We start from the raw sequence: 25886 nt of genomic DNA on the forward strand, positions 1-25886 counted from the left end.
ACTGAGATATAAATGCTTCTATACGCACCTATAATTGTCCTCCTATCTTTGTGGGGACCTTCATAGACATTTCTCAAACACCTTAACCTAAACTTAACCTAATCTCCATTCTAACCCTTACCTTCAACCTCAAAAGTCACAGGCCAGTCGAAATGTCCTCACTTTCTGCTAATTTCCTCACTTTGCATGTGACATTTGTGTTTTGGTCCTCACTATGTAACATGAACAAGAACACATACACACACATTAATAGAAAAAATTTGGGGGAGAAAATTGTTGAACCACACTGTTGCTGGAAAGAGCGAATGGGTATTTTCTTTCTGAAAAAAAAAAATCCTCGTCCTCTTTTATAAATGCGTGTCCGGGAGGCTGTTTTGTCACGGCCTCTGACTGAAGAGGAAGTGAATAAAGCAAAGTAAATGAGCCACAGTTCAACACATGAAAGAGAATTAAAACCACTTTAGCATGCTGACGTCACGTACCGAGGCTTGTCAGATGATGTGATGACTTGTTTCTTTGTTCACACTTTTTTCCACAACTGTGCTGGTATTGTTAAATCTAACTGATCTAAAAGAGCGTTCAAATTGACCTGAGTTGAAAATGGACACCAGCTTCTGGGAAAACCTGCAGAAGCAGCAACCTGATACAAAATAAATCAAATTGGAACCGCGACGCAGTGATGTCACCTGAAATCTGCAGCTGGTGCGTTTTAAATGGCGAATGGGATGAAGGAAAAAGAAGAAATAATGGTCATCTGCAAAGCAAATTTCCACATTTTAACGCAGCTCACCAAGTCCTGGTGAGATTTTAATCCCTGCCACAGCTTTATATCAGCAAGAACCGCGATAATAAGTGAAAGAATGTCTGGAGATCACGTCAGTAGGGCTCGGCTTATGCTGACATGCTCGTCTTTCGCTAATCTGTGGGAGGAAAAAAACTGAGAAATAACAAGCAGGACTAAAATAGACTTCGGGGGGGCAGAAAACTGTGAATCAAATGGGTGCGTTTGTCAACTGAAAGCTAACTGGCTAATTTTCATCCTGACTCATGTATTGGTCTGTAAATTTTACAGCTTGTGTAAAAAGAAAGATAAGTTCAATAATGTGATAGAAATAGCTCCCCTCTCCTGTGATGGTGTCCTTCCACATTTCGCCTCGAAGCATTCGAGGTGACATTTGTGCAGGAGTTTCCATCGGCCAATTTGCATCCCCTTGACAACCAAACAGTCCGTAGTGCGGCTACAGTACAGGCCACCAGTTACAGTAGCAGTCAGCACATGCATGCGTCATATCTCACTTCCTCTTTTTCTGTGGTTAGTGCTGCATGATGTTGTGACGCTGCTCCCCATCCATGTTTCATTCTTCCGCACCCATATAACCAGATGCAGACCGGTTAGATCGGGCAGACGCAGGGGCGCTTCCAGGCAGCTAAAAGCAGTATTGTGACTGTCTGTCGACCGGACAGGATAACTCAGAGACAACCACGGCGTCCTGACATGGATCCTGACAAGAGGAAGGGGAAAGATAGGTAAGCTGTTGCCACTGTTGTCATAGCAATGCAATATTTGCCTTCAAAGAGCCTGTCCGCCAAATGAGGCATGACTTCTGTACATTTTCTCAAACAAACAGGAGCAGACCCTTGAGGTATTGCCTCAGGTCATCTCAGGTCCCAAAAACCAAAGGGTAAGTGGATTAAACTCTCACAGCAAGCTAGAAATCTATATGTTTAACATGTGGTCGTGACTGTATGACCCCTTTTTGCAGGTTGTCTTTTGAGGAGATGACACAGTGGTCGCTCTCTCTGGAGAGGCTTCTTTCATCCAAATGTAACCTAAATGATCTTTTAAAGACGACATTCCTCCTGGACTGTGGGTGAACGCTGTTTTTTTGTTTACATTCAGACGGGATACAGATCTTCCAGGCCTTCCTGAAGTCCGAGTTCAGCGATGAGAACATTGAGTTTTGGATGGTGTGTGAGGATTACAAGAAGATCAGGTCTTCGTTCAGGATGTCCTCCAGAGCCAAAAAGATCTTCAAATGCTACATCCAGGCTGAGGCCACGAGAGAGGTAGAACGCTGCTGACGTCCCGCGATGTAAGAATCTGCGGTTCTTAACAGTGATTCCTCCCACAGATCAACATTGATCACAAGACCAGAGACCTGATCAGGAGGAACGTGGCGGCGCCCACCCGAGAGTGCTTTAACGACGCCCAGAGGATCGTCTACAACCTCATGGAGAAGGACTCGTACCCGCGCTTCCTGAGGTCCGACATCTACCGCAGCCTGCTAGACTCGACTTCAAAGTCAATGATGTGAAAAGCCCAAAATGGTCAACGGAGACCTGCTGCTTGCAGCGTGGAGCTATGCCCGGCGCCGAAGCGGCGCTTGCTTGTCCCACTATCGGCCGTGGCCTGAATACAGGGTGGCGTTGCCCCGGTGATGCCAACATCCTAGAGACGCTGAGAAAGAGAAACGTCTGAATCGGCTCCAGAAGAGTTTTGGGGACTTTCTACCAGTGGTGCCAGGAAGTGAATGTGGTGCAAAAGGGTGAATGCCGGCGTCTCCATCCGCACCACAACTGCCACTAAAATGACTCCACGCTATCGACACGTGCGTTTCCACGTGCACGCCGCACAGAAATCATTTGTTACGCAACTGTGAAGTGATCCTATAAGCTATATGTTTAAATAATGTCTCTACAGTTTTTTTTGTGAGTGAATTTGTGCGTATTTAATAAACAATATAAGACATGGGATCATTTTTAATTCTGCAGGAGTGGAAAAAAGGTTTCTGTTACAATACAAGGTTTTTTTTTATGGTTAGCACAGAGCTAAAAACACTTAGCTTTAATTATTGTCCAAACATGTACTATTCAAATCGGTCAGTTAGAAGATTTGGCGTCTGCACATATGAGCTACTTGCATCTGATCCTATTTAGATATTTTTTTAAATGAGGAAGCAAAAGTGCTATTTACACCCACGGTATAAATTAGCAGCACACACACACAGACCTCGTTACAGTGCACCACCCTGGGTGTGAACAGTGTAATTTCAGCAAAAAGGCATCGTGTCGCTCTTTGTTCTATTTTTCGCTCCAAGTTATTTCAGCAGGATGTGGGCCGCTTCAGTGCCGCTCGGCTAAGATGGCCTTAGCCTGATCCTGGCTGGAGTCAGAGCTTCCTCGTCTGGGAGATGCTGACGAATGAGGAGGCGCTCGACTTTGCGGGTGTTACGCAATCGATGTGATGATGAGTGTCATGAGACAGAAGTCATTCTTCTTCCACGCGGCTTCGTGCAAGGTCCCGATCGGACTGTTGCCACAGCAAACCAACGTTGAGGGTCCGTTTTCAGAAGCAGCAACACAGGCAGCATAAACAGAACCAATAAATCAACATCTCGTCTTCTTAACCACTTTATCCCTTCCGGGGTCATGAGGAGGGTAAACAATGGGCAAAGGCAGAGTCCACCCCTGGATGAGTTGCCAGTTCATCGCAGGGACCAATTTGAGCATTTCTGGGTTCAGCACCTTGCTCAAGGGTACCTCAGCAGTGCTCTGAAGGTGTTCAGGCACCTTCCCCTACTACCAGAACACCTGCCATGTTTTGTCTGCGCTGGAGCTTGACCCGAGAACCCTCCGCTTCTCATCCCAGTTCCCAACACACTGAGCTACCACCACCCCTATTGGCCCATCCTGTAAATAGGAAGTAGAATCCCAGATGTGGCACCAAGTTATCGCATGAAGATTCATCACTGGTGTGGGCACAAGTCTGGAATTACTGAATCATTTTTAACAGCTTTCAAACTGGATCTAAATGGTTCCCACACTCAGCGAGACATCCTGCTGAACGTGGGAATGATTTCACCTGCCTCAGCAGGCCCCCAGACCTCCGTCTGGTTTCCACCCACAGACACATGTATAATAGTGATGAAATCACTCATTTTTCTGAACTTCTCAAATGCAGCCAGACCCGTTGATGGAGGGATTTCCAGCCACATGCTAATTCATTAGAACCAAATCCTCTCTCACTCAGACCAGGTTCCCGGTCTGTTTGGCAGCTTCTCACCCACAATGAGACTGTTGAACGACAAACAGGAAGTAGGAAATTCTGTAACTGTTATCTAACAGTTCAAGTTGAAACATTTTCAGTCTTTCTATGTTTAACTTTTACCCCCAAGCCAGAAACTTATACACAGAGTTTCATTGTTCCAGCTTCGCTGACGTCTCCAGCTGTTACGTTATCTATTTTCAACTCTTAGTTTAAACTTGGCCCCATTCCTGGCGGCTACATTCAAGCTTTCTATCACCCCATTAATAGTCAATAGTGGTTATGAATAGCACATCCCATCACCGACCAAACTATTTATGCTTGTTAAAATCTCAGAAATAAGTAATTCAGATAAGTCAGAGAGCAGTGACGCTGCTAAAAGTAGCTCCCGCGTGGCTTGTTGACCTGTGACTAAGTATAGATCAGACATGGATTATGAGGCGAGTGACGTCAAAAAGATGACTGAGGAACAAATTTAATGCATTTAGCCACGAGGGGGATTGGAGCTGTTGTGGAAGAGCACGAGATGTGATGCCCCCGCCAGGAACCCTGTGGGTCTTTGGGAAGAAAGATGCTGTCAGCAGAGACAGTACAGCTCGTAACACTATAAGAGGGTGTGTGTGGGTGGAACCATTCCTCAGATTCCTCCTTTAACTGGATTTGATCCGGTTGGTGTGGTGGACAGGCAGTTGGGCTCTAGTCTCTGGTACCGCAGCACTGATCCAGAACTGAGCCGCTCAGAGATGATGCCGGAGTCACTCTTGCAGGGGGGCTGCTGTAGCTTCTCCCCAGCTCCCCTGGACACCCAGGACACAAAGAGAATGTGAGTATGTCCGTCTGGTTTGTAATTCCGAGAGGATATTCTCCTGAACTTTCTGCTCCCTTTCTCTCTTAGGTGTCAGGCCTGGAAGTCCAGGATGCATCAATTTGTCCAGAGTCCAATATCATGGAGGAGGACGTGCAGGTTTGTTTTTAAGAAGTTTCACTGCCAATTAGCCACCGGTTTTATTTGAAATACTAACAAGAGCACATAACTCTCTGCTAACTGCAGGAAAGAATCAAAGCACGGCTTCCTGGGAGAGTCTCTGGACACGCTCCTTTCACATAAATGTAAATTTATTTTTGTCTCGAGCATCACAAAGCTAAAGTCGAGGGGGCCGCTGCTGCCGCCTCTGCATTAAAGTGATGCTCTGCTGTGTAACAGGTGGACTGGCGCTGTTCCGGGACTTTCTGAAATCAGAGTTCTGCGAGGAAAACCTGGACTTCTGGCTGGCCTGCCAGGAGTTCAGAAGCGTCGACAGCCCAGAGGAGCTGAGACGAAGAGCCACAAGCATATACGAGGAGTTTGTCAGGGCTAACGCTAAAAAACAGGTAACAGCAGAAGGGATGAAGGCAATATTTGCAGAGAAAAACTTTCGGAAACTCTCCATATACTGACATGTACCCGCTATATGGTATGGGCTCATAAATATTTCATCTAAGTTATAGTGTTTATGCTTTAAATGGTGATTTAGATTTAAACATCACACATCTCTTTGTCGCCATGTGTTGGCAGGTAAATCTAGATTTCGACACAAGAGAGTCCATCAGTCAGAACCTCCAGCAGCCGACTCCATCATGCTTCGCCGCCGCGCAGAGGAAAATTTATGGCCTGATGGAGAACAGCTCATTTCCACGTTTCGTTCAGTCAGAGCAGTACAAAGTCCTGGTTCAGGTTCGAGCAGGCTTGGCTGGCTTTGGGAGGAAACAGAAAGGCCTTTAACGTGAAGTGCAGCAGGGACATGACAGATCCTGAAGCATTGATCTATTTAGGTGGAACATGATTGCACGGTGAATGACTTGGAGCAGCGCAGGTCCCAGCAGGACAAAAGCCAGCGTGGTGACACTTCCTGTCCCTTCAAAATGTCACCTCGATTCATGGCAGCACAGAGGCCATGACAGACTGCAAGTGAAATTTTTGGTGCGATACAAGAACACAACCACAGGTGTGTTGTGTATTTATGGTTGTATAAATGTGTGTGTGTGGGGGGGGGGGGGGGGGGGGGGACTTGAAAAATAAAACATTTTTATATTCTGTCTGTGACCAAGGAAGCAGCCGTGTTTGTCTCAAAACTATTCCGAGTAAAGCTGAAACACTGCCAGCTAGTGGTGACTGAGAACACATACACTCAATATTCAGAACTATAAAAGTAAAAAGATGGAATATCATTTCATTTATTTATTTATTAGCATTTCAGACACGATTTAAGAAATTGTAAGAGTTGTAATAAGAATAACAAAAATAGAAGTATTATTATAGAATATTAGTCTAGTAACCAGTTACATGGATAAATAAGAGCCAGGAGATATAAAATATAGTATATATTAATGAATTAATACCTTTGATTCGGTTATTTCGTCGCTAGAACTCCATATCCCAGCATGCCCTGCGCACGCTGGGCTCGCCCCGCCTCTTAGTTCATTGACGGCCGTCTGAGCGGAGGCCTGCTGTCTAGCCCCATCAAGAACTTCAGAATTGCATTTAGATCGCGGTAAGTTCGCGCAGCTCTACAAGTTATGCAAATGTTGACCGGGATGTCGTTAGAACGCATTATTCGTTCATCGCTACATCAGTTCCATCAATTTTAAACTCTGCCCTCCGTGGCGAGCTGCATCGAGCCGCCAGTCAGCTCAGCTCCAAAGAAAAAGAACTCCTTCAGCAGATTGTTAAATACTGCATGTGCAACATTGCTGCGAAATTTCACGAGTATGTGAGGTATTTGCATTAAGCTTCTTTCGACAAAATAACAACAGCATGACAAAACAGAATAACCCGGCTGGCTAACGGTAACCAACTTGGCTTTGGCCACTCTCCCTCCCTCTGCTAGCTTCACTAATTGAGCAAACCTAGACTAAGTGTTTTATTTAGTAATATTTTAGCTATGAACAGCTGCCTTTGTGTCGCGAATGTCTAAATCGTGGTGACCTTTAATCGGCTTTACCTTCTTTGTGTGAGGGACCTGATGGAAGGATGTTCTGGTGGGAGCAATGATGAGTTGCTTTGATCAGATCTCCACAGTTTATTAGATCTTACACATGCATCACAACAAGCCATGAAACTGGTGAATGGTTCCACTCAAAGATGTGGTCCACAATGATCACGTCTGCTGTGTTGGTTTTAATGACGTCCTTCTTTTGCGTTGCAACATGTGAAGGGAACTTTGATTGTTATCTAACACGTAAGCTCTTTGTTTTAGACTCTCTGAGGTATTACCATGGATTCCTCCGCCAGCGCCGTATCTTCGGAGACCAACCACACCCTGTGCGCAACAGGTGGTGCCTCTCAGTGGGAGGTCGATGACAAGACCAGGCTTCGCCGCTTCCTCTGTTACGGTTGTGAAAGACATGTATACACCGCCCGAGAGGAGGAGAACCTCAGCCTGCAGAGTGCCGGAGCCCTGACGTCCATGCTGCAGGAGGGCCGGGGTTCCGAAGTGGTGGACGAGATTAAAAAGTTGGCCCGGGAAGGCCGAGCTGTCCGTCTAGGCCCTTCCCTCTTTGCTTTGGCTTTGTGCTCCCAGCATTCCGAGCTGAAGACCAGACAGGCGGCGTTCAAAGCTCTGAAGGAGGTTTGCAGGGACCCCGCGCAGCTGTTTGCTTTCATCCAGAAGAAGAAGGAGTTGAAAGAAGGGATGAGGTGTGGGCTCTGGGGGCGCGCGCTCAGGAAAGCAGTGTCCGACTGGTACAACGAGCAGGACGCCATGAGTCTGGCTGCAGCCGTGACCAAATGTAAACAGAGAGAGGGATGGTCGCACCGGGACCTGCTCAGACTCTGTCACACCAAACCAGCCAATGAAGGTGCGTTAAAACGAGACGCCGCATCAGCAGGTTGGGGTTATTTTCACTCTGCTCGGGGTTGTTTTTGTAGATTTCTGCATGCACAAAATAATCCCCTTTACTTTATTTTTTTGTGTAGTCATTCTGCACGTCTTGAAGCGCCGTCCTGCCGGTTAAGCAGTACTTAGCTGATTGCGAGCGGCGTGTAATCATCTGTAATGCTCGGCACTCACCCAGCAGCTTCCATCACAAGTCGCATCGTCAACAGACGGCAGTGACTCAGTTCCTTCCTGCACGATCGCATCAGAACATCTTGTCTACCATGATCTGCTGCTTTGACTGAGCAGCCATTTTCGTTTGTGTTTGTATGTCAAATAGGTGTTATTCCAACATTTAAAAAAAAAAAAAAACTTTAGTTAGAAGCATGACATTGACCTAAATACTAAATCTTGCCAGCTTTTCTCAGTATTGAAGGGGATATCCCTCAGAGAGATAGACCTCAAAGACCTGATTTGGATCCCATACTGGAATCCGCCCTGATCCTATCGCAGCACCGCAGGTGGTGCTGCAGGCAGATCGATAATGCTGTGATCCAGGAGCGCTAAGACCCCATTCAGAGGTGGATCTACCCATGTGTGACCCAATTCTTTAAAACCCCGGGTGCAGAACTGTGCCCTGACTCACGCTGCAGACCTTCCTTCTTAACTGGCATCCTCTGCAGTACAGAGGGAAGCTGCAGGAGCAGCCGGCCTGAAGGATTACAAGCATGGTAAATCCCACCAGCGCCTTGTGTCTAGGTTTCTCACCTCACCCCATGCTTTAGTATGTATGTATCTATGCTAACAGCATCCATTTGAAGGGGCACACTTTTAGAACCAATCATGACCCATAAGGTAACGCAAACGAGGCGTCATCTTTTTCTGTTTCAGCCATCGCTTTAATCTGTAAATACGCAACAAAAGGGTGGGACGAGGTTCAGGTCGCTTACTCGAACAAAGAGAATTCAGAAGAGGTGGCCAAAGTGCTTTCGTACCTGGAAGTGGTGGAAAAAGTCAAGCACAGCTGCGATGAAACAGAGCTAATCAATTTAATCGAAGAACACAAACTGGAGAGGGAGCAGCTGTTGACAGACCATCTGAAGTCCAAACAGGTGAGCGTGTTTGGGGTGTGTGGAAGAATCACCGTAGCTTAATTTTTCTGAAATATGTGGTTGTTTCTGTAGGTATGGAGAGCTCTGCTGAAGGAAATGCCCCTCCAGTCAGTGCTAAAGTTCTTGGGTAAGATGACGGCAAGCAAAATCTTCGAACCCGGATGTTTGGAAACACAAGCCGTGTGTGACAGGATCCAGTGTGAAGCTACGTTAAAGAAGGCAGGTTTCCAGTTAAAGCACGTCTGCGTCAGTGACCCTGAGGTTTAATGTGCGTTATGTGTCTGATCATCACCAGGCCAAGATTCATCCATTCAGCCTCCTCATATCGTTAGAAAACTACAAAAGAGGCCAAGGATACCAGGGAAAGAGAAAATGGGAGCCTGACAGCAGCATCGTCAAAGCCGTGGATTCTGCCTTTTACAAGAGCTTCGTGGTGCGTTTCAGCCTGTCGGAGAGCAGCAACACCAGCTAATGGCACTAACCCCCTCTCAATTCTGTCCTCAGAACATCGAACCTGTGGGTAAACGCTTCATATTGGCGGTGGACGTGAGCACCTCCCTGAGCAGCGTTGTCCCGGGAACGCCAGTCAGCACCGCCGTTGCTGCCGCCGCCATCGCCATGGTAAGACGACGCTAAACCGCCTGGATGGTTGGGACAGCTGTGTCCTCATCACAGTGGTCTTGAGCCTCCAGGTCCCTCAGGACACCATCATTGAGACGTTTTCCAGGTAATCCTTCAAGTCCTTTTTCCCTCCTCGCAGACTTTTGCGAGGACGGAGGCAGACGCGGAGGTGCTGGCCTACTCGGAAGGAGCCGTGGTTCCCTGCTCTCTCACGGCCGACATGTCTCTGGCAGAAGTGACGTCCGAACTGGTCAAAGTACGTGGACGTGCAGCAGAATCAAAGAAACGCTCACAAAATTGCAGCTTGCTGTCTGGTTTTACTTGGCTTTCCCAGCTTTGTGTTATTAGTCTTGCTAAGTTAGACCCAGACGGTTAATTTTCCCACCGTCACCGTTCAAAGGTGCCGAGCGGCAGCACAGACTGCACACTTCCTGTCACGTGGGCCACAGAGAGGGGCAGAGCAGCAGACGTGTTTATCATTCTGACCAATAACCTGCTGTGGCCGTTCTCTGCCAGTCCAGTGGAGACTCTGCAGAAGCACAGACGGGTACGTCCCGTCCGCTCGCGACAGGATACCGACTGTGATTCGCATCTGACATTGATGTTTTTCCAACAGAAAACCGGAGCCAGTTCCAAGTTGGTGATATGTGGGCTGACCTCTAATGGTTCTGCGTTAGCGGCCACAGATGATCGGGGCTTGCTGAGCATCTGCGGCTTTGACCTCGAAGCTCTGAACGTCATCCGTAACCTGGCCGAGGACTTGATCTGACGAAACACCGACAGCATGTCCGAATGATGTCGAAGCAGGCGATAAGTGGACCGCCGCGGCTCACTCGGCATCTAGCGTGCCCTCAAACAGCGCTAATCCAAAAGACAGTTGCAATTCCAGTTTCTCTCTCCTGAAGAATTGTCCAGCGGGCTGAACAACAATCTGGAAAGCGTCCCGTGCATGTAGGAGTAAAAGGAAGCGTTAATGCAGCCACATTTCCAAAATGGCTGGGGGTTGTAGTGGGGGTGTGACGGCTGCCTGTACATTCACGCTGATGGACTCTGCTGTAGCGTCTGTCGCCAAAGGGTGCAGAAAGTGAAGAATAACAGTTCTTTTAGTGGTGTATGTCATTCAGTGGGATGAGCCGTGCTTATATTGTGGCGAGACACCTGTTCGAAGCGAAATCATACCGATTTATCGCAGGTCGTACCTGAGAAACGCATCACAGAGGTTTGTGGAGGATTTCCAGTGGAAGGATTTATTGGTATGTGTTTTAGTAGGTTTTAATGTTACAGTCCACGTGTTCTAAAGCTAAAAACCTGCCCTTTTTATGACATAGCCTCCTAAACTAACACTGAGACAGGAAATTAAACCACGAACCAAATTTAAAAAGATGTTAAGACAATGTTTATTTGGTTAAGAAGGTTTTTTTTTCTTGTCTAGAATTTAGTGTTATCGTTACCTAGCCACCTTAGTTTTAAGTTTTGTTTTCCTAACACCATTTTACTTTGAAAACCAGGTCATATGTTTTATTTGATGATTCTGTGCAAAGGAATAATCCTCGGTTCCTTTTGGTGTGGTTTTACCCTTTCCAGAGGATACATTTGAAGGAATGTTAATGCCGGTGTTTTGGAGCTGCAAATCACTTTAATTTGGAGGATTCCGGTTCTCCTATCGTAGTCTCAACTCTATGCATTGCATGATGCTGCTGTACACGTCGGCTCACAATTCATTTGAATCCAAGGCTGAATTTATCATCACAATTTTCTTTGTTTTTATTATAGCACAAAAAAACAAGTCTAATTGTGTCCTTTATGGAAAACCCTTAAATGTGCTTTCTAGAGACTACTGTAAACTTTTATATGTCTTCAAATGAAGGATGCACACAGTTTTAGTAATAGAGTTTCTGAAGGATGGAATGCTGTTTTAGCCATCTAATAAGATCGACTTTTGGCTTTTCTTACTTATCCACACTTCCCAGATATTACTTTTGTCCAATCATGGAAAATACTGTAATATTATGAGCTAAAATATGACCATTGGGACTTCAGCTGTTGATAACAAAGTAAACTTAAGTGTAACAGCGTCATCTGTCGCATTCATGCAAGCGCCTGACTGTAACAGCAAGAAAAAACTCTAATAAACACTATGCTGCTTTTTTATGAAGTGTTTTATAAAAACTGCACCTGCCCTAACAGGAAGCATCCTTGAGGAAGGCATCTCTACCATCTAGATTCGTATATACATATATTTCGGTGGTTTAAATATAGAAAAGGAAATTATTCCATTTATATGAATTATAAATTATTTTGGGGAAAGTTTGTTCTGATCAGGCATTCTGCGCGGGCGCACCGTTTTGATAACCGGGGGCCTCGCGGACTCACTCCTCAAAGACGAGCCAAGATGGCGGACGTGTTGAGTGTTCTCCGACAGTACAACATGAAGAAAAAGGAAATCGTCGCTAAAGGCGACGAGGTCATCTTTGGGGAGTTCTCCTGGCCGAAAAACGTCAAAACCAACTACATAATATGGGGGTATGTCAGCGCGAACGGACTTGTGAAGGCTTAGGCCCAACGTTGTAACGTATCGCTAGCTAGCCGATGCTAGTTTAAGAGCTCTCTGCAGATATTATGTTATTATGATGCTTAAAGATCTTTTGGCTTTGTGCTGCAGTATCGTTCACCGGACTACATAAACTTCTTGTTAGTCTGGCGTGTTTTTTCTTATTAAGACGTAGACGGGGACGTAACATGCTGTTGTGATGCTAACTTACGCTGGCGTCAAGTTGAATGTTGTTTAGTATCCAATGAGACATGCGTGCATTATTATCTCTGGATTATTTGTCGCTGGAAACAAAAGTTATTTAAAGTTCCTTTAATAATTCACAGGATCTGTATCCTTACGTGACTGGTTCCACAAGTGCTCCGTGTTTGCGAGCCAGACAAGTATTTAATAACGCTGCTATCGTGTCATATTTCTCCATAAAACACTTAAATGTTTGGGTTTAAATTAACGGGGTGCTTGTAATTGTGCTTCCACAGTGACTGCCTGACCATGAATGGGAGATTTGCGTGATGTTGACGGTTCATTTTGCTTCTGTTATGATCCTCAGAACTGGTAAAGAGGGCCAGCCAAAAGAGTATTACACGTTGGACTCGATCCTGTTCTTGCTCAACAATGTGCATCTCCCACATCCATCCTATGTGCGACGGGCTGCAGTAAGTGCAGGACAAATGTAAAACACACGGGGCCACAAAACTGTCACAGTGTGCGTGACCTGTTTGTGTGTTGCTGGCAGACGGAGAACATTCCTGTTGTCAGGCGTCCTGATCGAAAGGACCTTCTGTCATACCTCAACAGTGACGGAGGTAAGTGCTCTACCACGCTTTTTTGTGGGTCGTTAGAAGTCCTTGTTCTGACATTTCACATGATTTGGGTTTTGTTTTCTGCTTCACAGCTACATCGACAAGTATTGACAGAAGTGCGCCTATCGAGATAGGTTTGCAACGTCCGACACAAGGCAAGTTCGCGATGGTGCAGAAGCCAGAACCAGCTATTGATCAGTGGATAGAGATCAGTCATTAGTGGTGTCATGTTTCACAAAAGCTCTTCAAAAAAAGTAGCTGGACTTGATTTTGATGTTTTTTGATGATAACAGACACGTTCAAATGACAAAAGTCCATTTGTCATATGTCCAGATATCTGTGTTTAGCTTGATTTTTAAATTATAGTTGGTCAATTCTATGTTTGAATTTAGGTTGTGGTTTACAGTTAAATCACTAGAATTGCTGAAAAAAGAGCTGATGGTTTTGCCTGTCTAGAAAATAAACGGCTTCTGCGCTGACATAAACCTACGGCTGTGTTTGTTGTAGTGAAACGAGCAGCAGACGAGGTCTCTTCTGAAGCCAAAAAACCAAGGGTTGAGGTAAAGTCATTCAGATTGTTTCAACAGTTGTCTACATACTCTTGAGGTGTAGAACTCATTAACTTATTGATCAAACAATTGTCATTAATAGAAAGGTTGGGTTTTTTTTGGGGGGGGGGGGGGGGGTGCTGGGATGTGTAAACTGTTATCTGCTACATTTTTCTATCACCAGTGTTGTTCAGACTGTCGGATGTGGTTAACATTTGAGCAAACAAATCAAATTTGCCACTTTTGCCTGCAGTGTGAATCTTTCGTCCTGCTTGCTAATGTCGTCTGTTGTTCATGTGTAGGATGAGGAGCGAGTTCGCCTTGACAAAGAGCGTCTGGCTGCTCGCTTGGAGGGCCATAAAGAGGGTATCGTGCAGACTGACCAGATCAGGTACAGCTGATGTGAGCTGTATTTTTCAGCGTATCTTTTGCACACTGATAAATATAAATCTGCCACATCTATTTGTTGTGTGTTGATACAAGGGCAAATCCACACCGCTTCCTTCAGGAGTAAGCTGTGGAAATTATCCAAATATCTCTGTTGCTCCTTCAGGTCTCTGTCAGAGGCCATGTCAGTGGAGAAAATTGCAGCCATCAAGGCCAAAATCATGGCCAAAAAGCGTTCTACCATCAAAACAGACCTGGATGACGACATCACCCTGAAGCAGAGAAGCTTCGTAGACGCAGAGGTGGACGTCACCAGAGACATTGTCAGCAGGGAGAGGGTGTGGAGGACCAGGACTACCATCCTCCAGAGCAGTGGAAAGGTTTGTCCAGTCTCATCATAGCAACACTGAAGGCCACAGTTCAATGTTTTTCTCAGACTATCTTTAATTATAAAAGCAGGGGGGGAAAAACTTCTTTGGCATTTAATTTGTTTTAGCGAGGCAGATTCATTAAAATCAATTTTCCAGATTTACATTCCTTTATGATTCTCCAGATCGCCTCTTCAGCCGTGAGGAATTAGGAAGTTTTTGCTGATGGGTGCACAAAAACGTGTAACCGCTAGATGGCAGTCACGAGCCATCAGCTTTCTGCATAGTTACTGCGGAAATACTAGCGATTGTTTAGCAACCAGTCTTCTGAAGCAATACTTGAGACTGTTAAAAAATTAGAATGATAAAAGCTTTAGTTCCAGAGATCTACTCATGTCTAATTCTATGCTGGCTTCTTCAGAACTTTTCCAAGAACATCTTTGCCATCCTTCAGTCAGTGAAAGCCAGAGAAGAAGGTAGAGCACCAGAGCAGAGACCAGCACAGAACCCGACTCAGCCGGTAAGATGCTATTTTCCTGCAACCCTGCTGTTTTTCCCTCCACTTCAGTGAATCACACGTTTCCCTGATTTCAGGACGTTTCCCTCCGGAACAAGCAGCCTGTCCCAACCGCCTACAACAGATACGATCAGGAGAGATTCAAAGGAAAAGAGGGTGAGAGCCATGTGTGTTTTAATCATCATAGATAGAAGGTCATCCACCATTTCAGAATCCGTAACCTTTTTCTCCCCTCCTTTATCTAGAAACGGAGGGTTTCAAGATCGACACCATGGGCACCTACCACGGCATGACCCTGAAGTCAGTGACGGTAAGACCAGAGCTTTTTTTTGGAGAAGAACTGCTCGACAGTAGTTGGTGTTAGCAGCTGTTTAATAATGACATCACACACTCTTACAGACACAGGATGCTGCCCATGCTCGTCTTTTGGTTATAGTACTGGTTATAGTATTTCAACAAGGGAACAAGTTCCACACAGCTGCGCCACATCTTGTCAGCTGACTCCCTCGTCTTTGTGTCTGTGGTCGTTCTCGGGAATACGTCGTGGCTTGGATGCTGTTATTAAATCGGATCAGAGATTTTCCTATTTGTCATGTTTAAGAGCCTGTTAGAATCACAGCACCGAGGTAACCATGGCAACAATGTTCTACCGTCACCTGTCAGATCGAGTTTTCAGACGTAATTGGCTCAAAATCTTTGTGCGTTTCGTGTCAGTGCTGCAGGTGAATTCGATGGTCTGTGTTTTTCATCGCTCTCGCTGATGTCTGGCGGCTGATTCTCGCCTAAACCGTCCTGTCGCAGGACGTTTGATATGTGCATTTGATCGTTTTACCCCCATCGGCCCCCGTCCCCTCCGTTTGCCGTGTATAAGACATAATAGTTCTCACAAAAGGATTTTTTCACAGCAGGTAAACACACACTGGAAATATTACAGAGCTGTTGAGTGGCTTGGCTTTCATGGAAATCATTATTTACAGTTATACAGACACGTCCATGCTGTGCAGGAGCATTAACTATATACGGTTGTGCATGAACGAGGGAAAAAGCTTTCTCTCATACAAAAGCCTCAGCACATTAAAGTAGACAGATTTCGATTGGAGGGACACAAGAGCAGGAAGAGACTCCAAAAATAGATGCCAAACGAGGCTCCGTCTGCCAACGGTGACCAGAGGAGGCTGTAACGTCTGCCACCGACGGCTTAGCGCTGCTGGACGGCGTGGAGAGTGCCGCATATCGTGAGCATATCTATAAAAGGTAACCTTTGTGCAAACGGAAAGGAAGTGCTGGGAATGGGTTCTGTTGAATTCCCGGGGAAAAGTCTGGGGAAACGGCCCAGATTGTGCAGATACTGTCCAACGGGAAGCTCTCCAGGCTGAGAGGCTGTTTCCCCCCTGTTGGCTGTGGTTGAGAGTGTCTAAGGTTGCAAAATGGATGGGTTTGGATGAGTTTTCCAAGTTGGAAACTTTCCATGGGAATAAATAGGAGTAAACCGGAATTTACTAAATCGAGGGTTGGCACTTGACCTAAAAAAAACAGCTTCCGTGCAAATACAGTTAAATATCTGTGCTATTCCTCAATCACATGCACGTGCATGTATTGAGACCACGCCCCTTGCGTGTGCTGTGCATTCCTCCACATGCACAGATGATCCTGCACCACCTTTTGAGCCCAAGGGGAACGCTCGCTAGTAGCCTGTGGACGACCGAACGTTTGATACTATGTGGTGATTTATTAATACCTCACATACATGGAATGTAAATAAATCTGGATACTTGACCACATTTTTCCCATTGTACCTGAATGCAGCATCACAAGGAAGAGGAGATGATGCAGCTCAGGACGTCACTCTTCCACAGCGTCCTCATCATTTCTTTTTCATGACACCCACATGCACATGCAATGCTGCCTGATGGTCTCCCTGAGCCCAACGCACTCGTTCTAACCCCAAATGTTTCGCCCACTCGTGACGATGATGTTTTTCACGATGAAGGCTCGTCTGTATTTACGCCATCTCCTTCCTCACCAGTTTTGTCATCTCCCATTTTAAAATGCTCAGCTCGGGCGTGATCAAACCTGAAGTTTCCTTATTTTACATTGGAATGTTCGCGCTCGCTGTGCGCTACGCTAATCACGACTGGAAGCTGTTTAAATTGGAACCTTTTGGAAGTGTCTGCTTGTGACAAAACCAATATTTTTGATTGCATATGATGCTTTTCCATTAAATTACCCACAATTCCCATGGAAACTTTGCAATTTGGACTCTTTCCAAAATTCCCCGGCTTAACTCTTCTGGAAATTGATGGGAAACTTTCCCCCCCTCTGCATCCCTGAGCGCGTCCGCCCCCCCCTCCCCTTGGCGACGCAGGCGTTGTGTTTGTTGTTCTGGAGGTGATGCCAGTACTTGAGCAACTCGTTGGGCTGGAACCCGTGCGAGGTGATCAGGTGGCTGTACTTGCAGCTGGAGTACGACACCCGCCAGTGGTTGAAGAGGAAAGCGTTGGCGGGCGGGGTCGGCTCGATCCCGAGGGTAGCTAGGCAAACCCCCACGTACACGTCCTCCAGGTGCAGGCGCGGAACGTTGAGCGACACGCCATAGATTTTGGAAGCCAGGTCTCCAGAGAAGACATAGCCGGTTCCTGAGCAGAAGGTGGGATACTTGTCCTCTGGGTACGTCTCCGGGGGCATGTACCACTTACTGTTTTTATTCCGGTTGGGTCCGAAACCTCTCATGTTGTTACCCGTGAAGTAGTTCTTTTTGGGCTTGATTTCCGGCCTGAGTAGTTTGTAAACGAGGTACTCGGTGTTGACGAACATGTCGCTGTCCGTCTTCATGACGTAGCTGGCCTGTGGGCAGTGGGCCGCCACCCAGTTCATTCCCATCAGCGTTTTGATCGTTAGGTTTTTGTAGGAATCCAGGAAGTCCTGCTGAAGGATGTCATGGTAACGCTGACTCTCTGCTACCAGCATTCTCTGCTGCAAAATTCCCAGCTCCCCCTCGGTCTTCCCCAGCAGGAAGAGCCGGATGAATCCCGGAGCGGGCAGCGCGCTCTCGTTCCCCCACGTCTGGCGTATAGCGTTCCTGGCCTCCACCTGCCGAGCCTCGGTGGCTATCAGCAGCACCAGAAACGGCGCCTGCCTGTCCTGTATGCATTTGTCTGGCTCATTGATGGTGTAAGGGAATGGCCCCGGGCTTATCCTTCCATCCAGCTCTCCCTCTGCAATGGTTGCCGTGGTGTTTCCAGACCTCGGCCCCCCTGGATGAAAGGAAGTGCTTTCCTTCTTGTGGGAACTGAGGTTGGCATTGACCCCAGAGTTCAGCTGAGCAACAATGAGGAGCCTCCAAGCTGAATGTTGGCTGCTAGAGTTCCACTTGGTTTTGGCGGTATGAGCTTCACCGGCTCCTATGACGGGAACGCCGCTGTGGAGGGGCGAAAGCCGGGGCAGCCACGCCTGGTGGACCAGGAAGACGACCAAACCCAGCAGGGAGAGGAGATAGAAAACAGCTGCGTGCGTACAGCAGCGGCGGCGCCTCCACTGCATGACGGCAGCAGCACGGGCGAACTCCTGCAGAAAGGCGTCGGAAGATTCAGGCCTGGATCCCCGGAGGAGACTGGAGGGCGTGATGGGTTCCCATGGACCTCATCACTGTTGTGACCACTATCTGGATGAGGTTCGATGCGAGCCCACTGGAATGACCTGGAAGATGGGGAGATACACGTGAATACATCCCACCGCGGTTCGCAACACACACGATGAAGCTAGAGCAGGTCGTTTGGGATCAAAGGAGGAAAATTCTGGGATCATTTCTAGACGAGTGTTTGATAAAGACGGGCCTTGTGGAGAGAGCGTTCCCTCGTCTTCCACTGAATTACACCCGACCTCTCCAACGGATGCCAGCAGACAAAGGCACGTTTCTGAGCGCCTGCTGAAAAGACCTCTGTGTCTGAGACAGAAATAGGGAGCAGAAATTTCCTAATTGCCAGCAGGATGTGTGTGTGTGTGTGTGTGGGGGGGGGGGGGTGCACGCGTCGTCACACGCTTCCATCAGCCCTGAACCGCGCGATGTGATTTCACTCACCTCTGCTAGCGTAGGCGTGTTTCTGCCGTCCATGGTTTGTTGTGATGAATTCCAGCCAGCTCTCCCGCGCTCGTATCCACAGCGCAACTTCCACTGCGCCGCTCCTCGTTTGGCTGCGCAATAAAAAGGAAAAAAAACGCCTGCGTGTCTTCCGTTGCGCAGCTGGAGCGGCTATTCTACCACAGGTGTGAGCATGCGCGTGTGTGTGAGAGCAGCTGCCTTTTATCTGCCTTGACGCATGGTCCCCGGGGGCTTTGTGCTGACGCTGCTGCAGCCCTTTGATCAGAGATTCTGGGGGCAGGTAGCGCTTAGCCGCCGTTAGCTGTTGTTCGTTATCGTTTCCTGTCACCCTTCCTCTTCTAGTCACATGCTCTGTTGATTCCCTCCCTCGTGCACATCTCTTTTGCTACTGCTTCCCCAGCTCTCTGTCTGGTGCGCGCGAGGGTTGGCGATCTTGAGGCAGCGGAGGAGGGGGGGTGTTGCGAGTCGTGCTGCGCGCTCGCGGTGCTTTCTCCAACCCCGTCAGCCATCTCTGCTGCTGTCGCTGCCTACGCCGTTCCAGGGGAGGGGGAGGGGGGTTGGGCTGCTGACCTATTTGTGTTGCCTCTTCAGAATGTCAGAAGAACTCCACGTTGCGCTGAATCAAATTGTGGCTGCGCGTGCGACCACTTTTCTGAGGGCTTTTTCCTTGGAAGTGAAAATCCTCGTTCACAGCTGCTTTGCTCGTCCGTAAAAGCAGCCGCGGCCGTTTAATTCAGACGTTCTGGACCATCTGACATGAGCAGAATGAACCGTCACTGGCTGAAGAGAAGCCTTTTATCTGTGATTGACAGTGATCCTGCAGAGCTGCTGGTAAAACCTCCACACCTCAGCAGAAAAGCCGGGACAATCAGCTTTTATCGTCCATTTGAACCACAGCCTGCAGATCACATCTGCCAAACCGCAGCACCACCGAGCTGGGCTCCTTTATTCACAGGGAGGGTGAATTAAATCTCAGATGTTTAAACATGGGCCACTATCCTTTATATTCCTTTCTTTTTGTCATTAGCATCACTGAAGCCACCTTTTTTCTGGGTACTCTGAATGAACTCGGATATTGAAGATGTTCACCTGTTCGGTCCGTCTGCAGGGATGGTGTGAAGCAAATGTTCTGTCTTTCTCTCTCTCAGGAAGGAGCATCAGCACGGAAAGCGCAGACACCAGCTTTGCAGCCCGTCCCACGTCCAGGTCGGTGTCCCTTTGATGTTCTGCAGGCCCGCTGGCTTTTCATGTTGCACAATGCGCCCCTCTGACGCCGTTCGAGGACCGTTTTAACACTTCTTTTCCACTGTTAGTTTCACAGGCCAGACCACCACCCAATCAGAAGAAAGGTACGTCCCGTCCCTCATTTAGATGCTGTTTTGCCTGTTCTTTCATGTTGACAGTCTTGTTTGTATTAAAGGTTCCAGGACGCCCATCATCATCATCCCCGCTGCCACCACTTCGCTCATCACGATGCTCAATGCTAAAGACCTTCTGCAGGACCTGAAGTAAGAACACAAGCCGTGGTGTTTCCATTGTCCCCCTCAGTCAGCATCCGGCTGATCCTGTGAGCTCTCCTGTCCAGGTTTGTCACCTCGGAGGACAAGAAGAAGCAGGGCATCCCGCGGGACAATGAGGTCCTGCTTCAGAGGCGCAAAGACCAGATCCAGCCCGGCGGCACCACGCTGAGCGTCACCGTGCCGTACCGCGTCATCGACCAGCCACTGAAGCTGGCGCCGCAGGACTGGTGAGCGTTTATATCCGGCTCGCACCAGACGGAAAGAATTCCGCCGTTTTGGCGTTAAAGCCGGCGAACCTTTCCTCCCACAGGGATCGCGTGGTGGCCGTGTTCGTGCAGGGGCCTGCCTGGCAGTTCAAGGGCTGGCCGTGGCTGCTGCCCGACGGCTCCCCCGTCGACATATTTGCCAAAAGTGAGTGGTAACCGTGGCGATGCCTCCGCCCTTGCTTGTGGTTCGGTTTGCCACGTTTGTTACTAAACTGTTGAAGGTGCGTTCAAAGTTCCATTTGTCTCCGCGTCCCCCTCCAGTTCGGGCTTTTCACTTGAAGTATGACGAGGCCAAGACAGACCCCAACGTTCAGAAATGGGACGTGACCGTGCTGGAGCTCAGCCGCCACCGGCGCCACTTGGACCGGCCCGTGTTCCTGCGCTTTTGGGAAACTCTTGACAAGTCTGTGTTTATGCTTGTGTGTCGACCATAGATGTGTAAATCCTGTGCACCCTGCGCTGACTGGGGTCTCCCCTCTGTTTTCCAGATACATGGTCAAACACAAATCGCACCTCAGGTTCTGAGGCGGCCTCTCCTCCTCGGTCCGCCCGTTGCCGAGCTTCCCTGCCATATTCCAGCCCCCCAACAGCTCCTCGATGGCTCCTCTCAGGATACCATATCCCTCTGGTAACGGAGATGAGGATCAGAGGAATTCTGCCTCTTGTAATTGTTTTCTAGTGTTACACACCAAGGTTTTTTATTAAAGGCAACACACGATGGTAGTGACGCCTTCAGCCACACGGTGGCGCAAGCGAGGCGGCGAAGTTTGCAATTTTTTTGGAATAAGTGTAGACGTGGCTCTGAGCGCAACAAAACCAGTTAGATCAGAGACTTTGAATATGTCCTTTATTTGTTCTGGGTTTGTGATCAGACTGTACATATATGATGGAACCTTTCAAAAGATTTTTCTCTTCCTGCTCTGTTGTCGCCCGATGAAATCGGTCCGTCTCCGTCGCTCCCCGATGGAGCGTGGCTGAATCATGAAAAGACCTTTTTCAGTTGTTGTTTTTTTTTCCTCCTTTCTGTTGGTTTTCTGTTATAGGAGAAACATGGTGGGGGGGGGGGGTTCTGCAATTTGTCATCTAATGAAAATAGACAATAAAGCTTCAGAGAAACTGTGAGCGCCTGTGAATTTGATGTCCACCTGAGCTGAATGGAAATTAATACAGATTAGGATGGATTTGTGAGCTGGAAAAATGTTAGCTTCTAAAGCCATTGTGATGCTAAAGTGGTTTTATTTTTAAATACCCCTAAAAATACACTACTTTAAAAATGCAGGCTTTGTGACGGAAAGCTGCTTTGTAATCGACTAACGCTGACCGTGGCGGGCTGACCTTTGACCTCTGTCCCACCACCATATCGACCTCTGATCGCAGCCGTGCGGGAAGTCGTTTCAAAATCGGCCCTCAGAACAAACAAGTGAGTGTTGTGGGGGCAAAGCTGTCAACAAATGAGTCCCAAATAAATGGAACGCAAATGAAAATATTCAAGATTTAAACTGGAACCTTTGCTGATGACTCCCACCACAGCCACTTTTAGGGGACAAGTTGTTTAAACACTACGATAAAGAGAGGTAAATCTATTTATATTCTATAGCTATATGTTTAAACGTGATGTTAGGCGACCAAAAAAAACAAAAAATCACAACCAACCGTTTGCTCCCTCTCCCAGTCCCCCCCGTTTTGGTCCCGCACGCTTTAATTTCCTGGCAGATTTCCCCCTGAACAATCATTAACCGGTTCTGATCTGAACTGGACTCTCTGCTTCGTTTCCAAACTGCCTCAGACGGAATGGGCTCCACACGTGTCACCCTCGCTCTCCTGCTCTGCTTTGCGGGGCCTCGGGATGGTAAAAGAATTCACTCTTAAATTGAGTTCCTGCGTCAACGTGACGCTCTTTAATCTCCTACTCTTTCAGCTCAGGTAGAACCAGGGTCCTGTCGCCCCCCCAGGCTGACGGGTGGATATTTTGTTCCGAAAAAGGAATCCTACGACTCGGGCGCCCAGGTCGCTTATACGTGTGAAGAAGGACACAAACCCGCAGCGGAGGGTTGGTGGTCAACAAGTTTATGTCAGGGTGGCACCTGGGTACCCAGACCTCAGTGTATAGGTACGTGCTCCATATTAATTATCTAATTATAACAACTGGAAAACATCGCATGCATTTTTAGGTGTTTTGTGGCCCCAGTTGTTGCATGACGTCAGGGCTAGGCTAACGTTAGCTGAGCGCCGAACCTGATCTTATTTAGGGCAGAGGCGGCACCCAGGGATTCCGTGTTCCTCTAAATAAAAACAACCATTAGAGCTAAGTTGGGGGAGTTAATTCGCCATTTTTGGGAATCAGTCGCCGGAGAAAATCGTTCTAAACAAATAAAATCTAGACACTTATCGTCATCACAGTTGTAGGGGCGGGACAAATTTCCATGGTAACGGCGTCCTCTACCGTCACGCATTGTGGGTAGTGTAGTTTCAGCTAACCGTTCTGTACTTTGGATAAGCTTCTGTTTTCTTCTTACCGCTAATGTTTATCCATTTATTGTGAAAGTTCGCGGGCGTGTGTAATTGCTCCCACCTTCCTCACATCACGTTACAATCCTCCTGTTAGATGAAGGAGCCTGCCTTCCACCAGAGATAACCAATGCTAATTTCCCACCGAGCGAACTGGGCTGGTACCCGCATGGACATAAAATACGGGTAACGTGCATAGAAGGATACACACACCAGAACTTTCGCGCCACGGCCCAGTGTTGGAACGGTTCTTGGTCCACCCTACCGGTCTGTACCAGTAAGTTCCGACGCATTGAAATGCTTTTAAGTGTGAACCTGTCGCATCGTCATCGGCGCAAGTGTCCCTCTCCTACAGAGCACCTTGGTGCGTGTGATGAGCCCCCTCGGATCCCGCACGCTGTGGTCATCAACTGGGATCACCAGGAGGTGTTTACCGAAGATTCCCAGGTGCAGTATCAATGCAAAGAGGGGTACGAGATGGAGGGAGGAAGCACTGATAAGAAATCGATCTGTATCGGCGGAAAGTGGACTGATGTCCCCACGTGCAGTAAGTGGAAGAGATGTACGTTTCCATAGCAACAGTGCTACTACACTCACGTAATTCTGCTTTCCCCCAGCTGCTTCATGCGTGTTGGATGCTGCCCATTATCCCTCATCCACTGTTAAACTTTCCGGAGTTCAGTACCTAAAGGAAGGAGAGGAGAGGGAAATTCCCTGCATTTGGGACGCAGATCCACACACCAGCCTCGCACGATGCACGAGGGGAAAAGTAACTTTATCCCGCTGTAAGTGCAGCAGGTTTCACTTAATAACACGCCACAACTTTTTTCTTTTTTAAAGGTGTTTTTAACAACAAAAATAAATCTTTTTGCACAAAACCAATAATTATGTGAAAGCATTTTGTGTGTCAAACTGTTGAATCGTGTTTTGATGGTTTTCCTTTCAGGTTGCCGAGTATATAATCGTCAGTGGGTGAGTGATGAACATCAATAATATTGCTTGTGTAAATTGGTTTGGTTTTGATTTATTTTTTTGTCACTTGCCTAGAATCCTTGTCGATGGTAAACTCAGACAACCTGGTAAATCAGGGGCTGATCCACGGGGGCCAAGGGGGTCGCCCAGACACATCAGAAAGTAACAATAGGCTCTGAACACGATCAAAGCATAAAAGAGTTTTAAACATTAAAAGTGGTCTAAATAAAAATGTTCCCTCTTCCAAAAGAGATATTGGTGTTATTTTTCCTGTTCTTTATGTATCAATTAAAAAAAAAAAAATCATCGAGACCAGTTTGACTTTGATTATTCAGTTTAAAGTCCATATTCTGGTTTTGAAGTCTGATTCAGGTGTCATAAGCTTCTTTTCTCAGGAAGTCATTTTCAACATAAAGTCCAAATCTTTGCAGTAAATGAAAGCTAATCCGATTTATTTTGAAGTTTCTTGCCTGATCGGGCCTGTTTGTTTCTGGGTCTGACTCTGGAACCAGGTTATGTTTGTGGATTCTGGACTTTTTATACTGTTATATTCTGTTAACATGGCTATTAGAAAATGAATAAACTGCAGACACAAATGTGAACGTCTGCTCATACATGAAGCTATTTATGTTTTCAATGGTTTAAAAGCCATTTTAAAAATTAGCATCGATGTTCTACCAGACTCAAGTATCGATAAAATGGTAGTGTAACATTAGATTCCCTCCCTCGTGCACATCTCTTTTGCTACTGCTTCCCCAGCTCTCTGTCTGGTGCGCGCGAGGGTTGGCGATCTTGAGGCAGCGGAGGAGGGGGGGTGTTGCGAGTCGTGCTGCGCGCTCGCGGTGCTTTCTCCAACCCCGTCAGCCATCTCTGCTGCTGTCGCTGCCTACGCCGTTCCAGGGGAGGGGGAGGGGGGTTGGGCTGCTGACCTATTTGTGTTGCCTCTTCAGAATGTCAGAAGAACTCCACGTTGCGCTGAATCAAATTGTGGCCGCGCGTGCGACCACTTTTCTGAGGGCTTTTTCCTTGGAAGTGAAAATCCTCATTCACAGCGGCTTTGCTCGTCCGTAAAAGCAGCCGCGGCCGTTTAATTCAGACGTTCTGGACCATCTGACATGAGCAGAATGAACCGTCGCTGGCTGAAGAGAAGCCTTTTATCTGTGATTGACAGTGATCCTGCAGAGCTGCTGGTAAAACCTCCACACCTCAGCAGAAAAGCCGGGACAATCAGCTTTTATCGTCCATTTGAACCACAGCCTGCAGATCACATCTGCCAAACCGCAGCACCACCGAGCTGGGCTCCTTTATTCACAGGGAGGGTGAATTAAATCTCAGATGTTTAAACATTGGCCACTATCCTTTATATTCCTTTCTTTTTGTCATTAGCATCACTGAAGCTGAAGGATTTGTGGTCAGACTGTACATATATGATGGAACCTTTCAAAAGATTTTTCTCTTCCTGCTCTGTTGTCGCCCGATGAAATCGGTCCGTCTCCGTCGCTCCCAGGCTGAATCATGAAAAGACCTTTTTCAGTTGTTTTTTTTTCCCTCCTTTCTGTTGGTTTTCTGTTATAGGAGAAACATGGGGGGGGGGGGGGGGGGTTCTGCAATTTGTCATCTAATGAAAATAGACAATAAAGCTTCAGAGAAACTGTGAGCGCCTGTGAATTTGATGTCCACCTGAGCTGAATGGAAATTAATACAGATTAGGATGG

The 25886-nt window shown here is 47.3% G+C and overlaps 6 protein-coding genes and 1 long non-coding RNA gene across 9 annotated transcripts; 5 read left to right on the top strand and 2 right to left on the bottom strand.

Annotated features, from left to right (window-relative positions):
* Positions 1–337: 337 nt before the first annotated feature.
* Positions 338–777, bottom strand: LOC130538884 (uncharacterized). Its single transcript, XR_008953993.1, has 2 exons — positions 641–777; positions 338–589 (listed from the first exon to the last, which is right to left on the bottom strand). It is a non-coding gene; the product is annotated as an uncharacterized LOC130538884 (long non-coding RNA).
* Positions 778–1347: 570 nt separating this feature from the next.
* Positions 1348–2752, top strand: LOC130538882 (regulator of G-protein signaling 13-like). Its single transcript, XM_057056850.1, has 5 exons — positions 1348–1527; positions 1629–1682; positions 1764–1825; positions 1901–2067; positions 2133–2752. The coding sequence occupies exons 1-5, from the start codon at positions 1496–1498 to the stop codon at positions 2313–2315; spliced, it is 498 nt and encodes a 165-aa protein (XP_056912830.1). The 5' UTR covers positions 1348–1495; the 3' UTR covers positions 2316–2752.
* A 118-nt stretch (positions 2753–2870) lies between these two features.
* Positions 2871–6345, top strand: LOC130538881 (regulator of G-protein signaling 21-like). Its single transcript, XM_057056849.1, has 5 exons — positions 2871–4868; positions 4941–5009; positions 5097–5155; positions 5250–5416; positions 5601–6345. The coding sequence occupies exons 1-5, from the start codon at positions 4789–4791 to the stop codon at positions 5805–5807; spliced, it is 582 nt and encodes a 193-aa protein (XP_056912829.1). The 5' UTR covers positions 2871–4788; the 3' UTR covers positions 5808–6345.
* Positions 6346–6464: 119 nt separating this feature from the next.
* On the top strand, positions 6465–11783 carry ro60 (Ro60, Y RNA binding protein). 2 transcript variants are annotated; one of them, XM_057056832.1, is made up of 9 exons: positions 6465–6576; positions 7282–7912; positions 8791–9011; positions 9084–9230; positions 9307–9444; positions 9516–9632; positions 9772–9888; positions 10033–10179; positions 10249–11783. In XM_057056832.1, the coding sequence occupies exons 2-9, from the start codon at positions 7300–7302 to the stop codon at positions 10399–10401; spliced, it is 1653 nt and encodes a 550-aa protein (XP_056912812.1). In that variant the 5' UTR covers positions 6465–6576; positions 7282–7299; the 3' UTR covers positions 10402–11783. The 2 variants fall into 2 exon arrangements, with proteins under 2 accessions (XP_056912812.1, XP_056912813.1); XM_057056833.1 differs by having other exon boundaries at positions 7282–7882.
* Positions 11784–11980: 197 nt separating this feature from the next.
* cdc73 (cell division cycle 73, Paf1/RNA polymerase II complex component, homolog (S. cerevisiae)) lies at positions 11981–21813 on the top strand. Its single transcript, XM_057056831.1, has 17 exons — positions 11981–12155; positions 12734–12839; positions 12920–12989; positions 13079–13141; positions 13494–13546; positions 13837–13925; positions 14088–14301; positions 14711–14809; positions 14884–14962; positions 15052–15116; positions 20054–20111; positions 20219–20254; positions 20326–20413; positions 20491–20652; positions 20736–20836; positions 20953–21094; positions 21180–21813. Exons 1-17 carry the CDS (start codon positions 12025–12027, stop codon positions 21214–21216), a joined length of 1593 nt encoding a protein of 530 aa, XP_056912811.1. The 5' UTR covers positions 11981–12024; the 3' UTR covers positions 21217–21813.
* On the bottom strand, positions 15161–24936 carry LOC130538873 (beta-1,3-galactosyltransferase 2). 2 transcript variants are annotated; one of them, XM_057056836.1, is made up of 3 exons: positions 24906–24936; positions 18885–19267; positions 15161–18502 (listed from the first exon to the last, which is right to left on the bottom strand). In XM_057056836.1, exon 3 carries the CDS (start codon positions 18344–18346, stop codon positions 17087–17089), a length of 1260 nt encoding a protein of 419 aa, XP_056912816.1. In that variant the 5' UTR covers positions 18347–18502; positions 18885–19267; positions 24906–24936; the 3' UTR covers positions 15161–17086. The 2 variants fall into 2 exon arrangements, with proteins under 2 accessions (XP_056912816.1, XP_056912817.1); XM_057056837.1 differs by lacking the exon at positions 24906–24936 and having other exon boundaries at positions 18885–19357.
* LOC130538878 (complement factor H-like) lies at positions 22148–24420 on the top strand. Its single transcript, XM_057056847.1, has 8 exons — positions 22148–22265; positions 22364–22540; positions 22610–22801; positions 23297–23476; positions 23555–23746; positions 23817–23984; positions 24146–24171; positions 24247–24420. Exons 2-8 carry the CDS (start codon positions 22483–22485, stop codon positions 24262–24264), a joined length of 834 nt encoding a protein of 277 aa, XP_056912827.1. The 5' UTR covers positions 22148–22265; positions 22364–22482; the 3' UTR covers positions 24265–24420.
* Positions 24937–25886: the final 950 nt, after the last annotated feature.

This window comes from Takifugu flavidus, chromosome 15 (genome assembly GCF_003711565.1).
Source record: "Takifugu flavidus isolate HTHZ2018 chromosome 15, ASM371156v2, whole genome shotgun sequence".
NCBI lineage: Eukaryota > Metazoa > Chordata > Actinopteri > Tetraodontiformes > Tetraodontidae > Takifugu > Takifugu flavidus.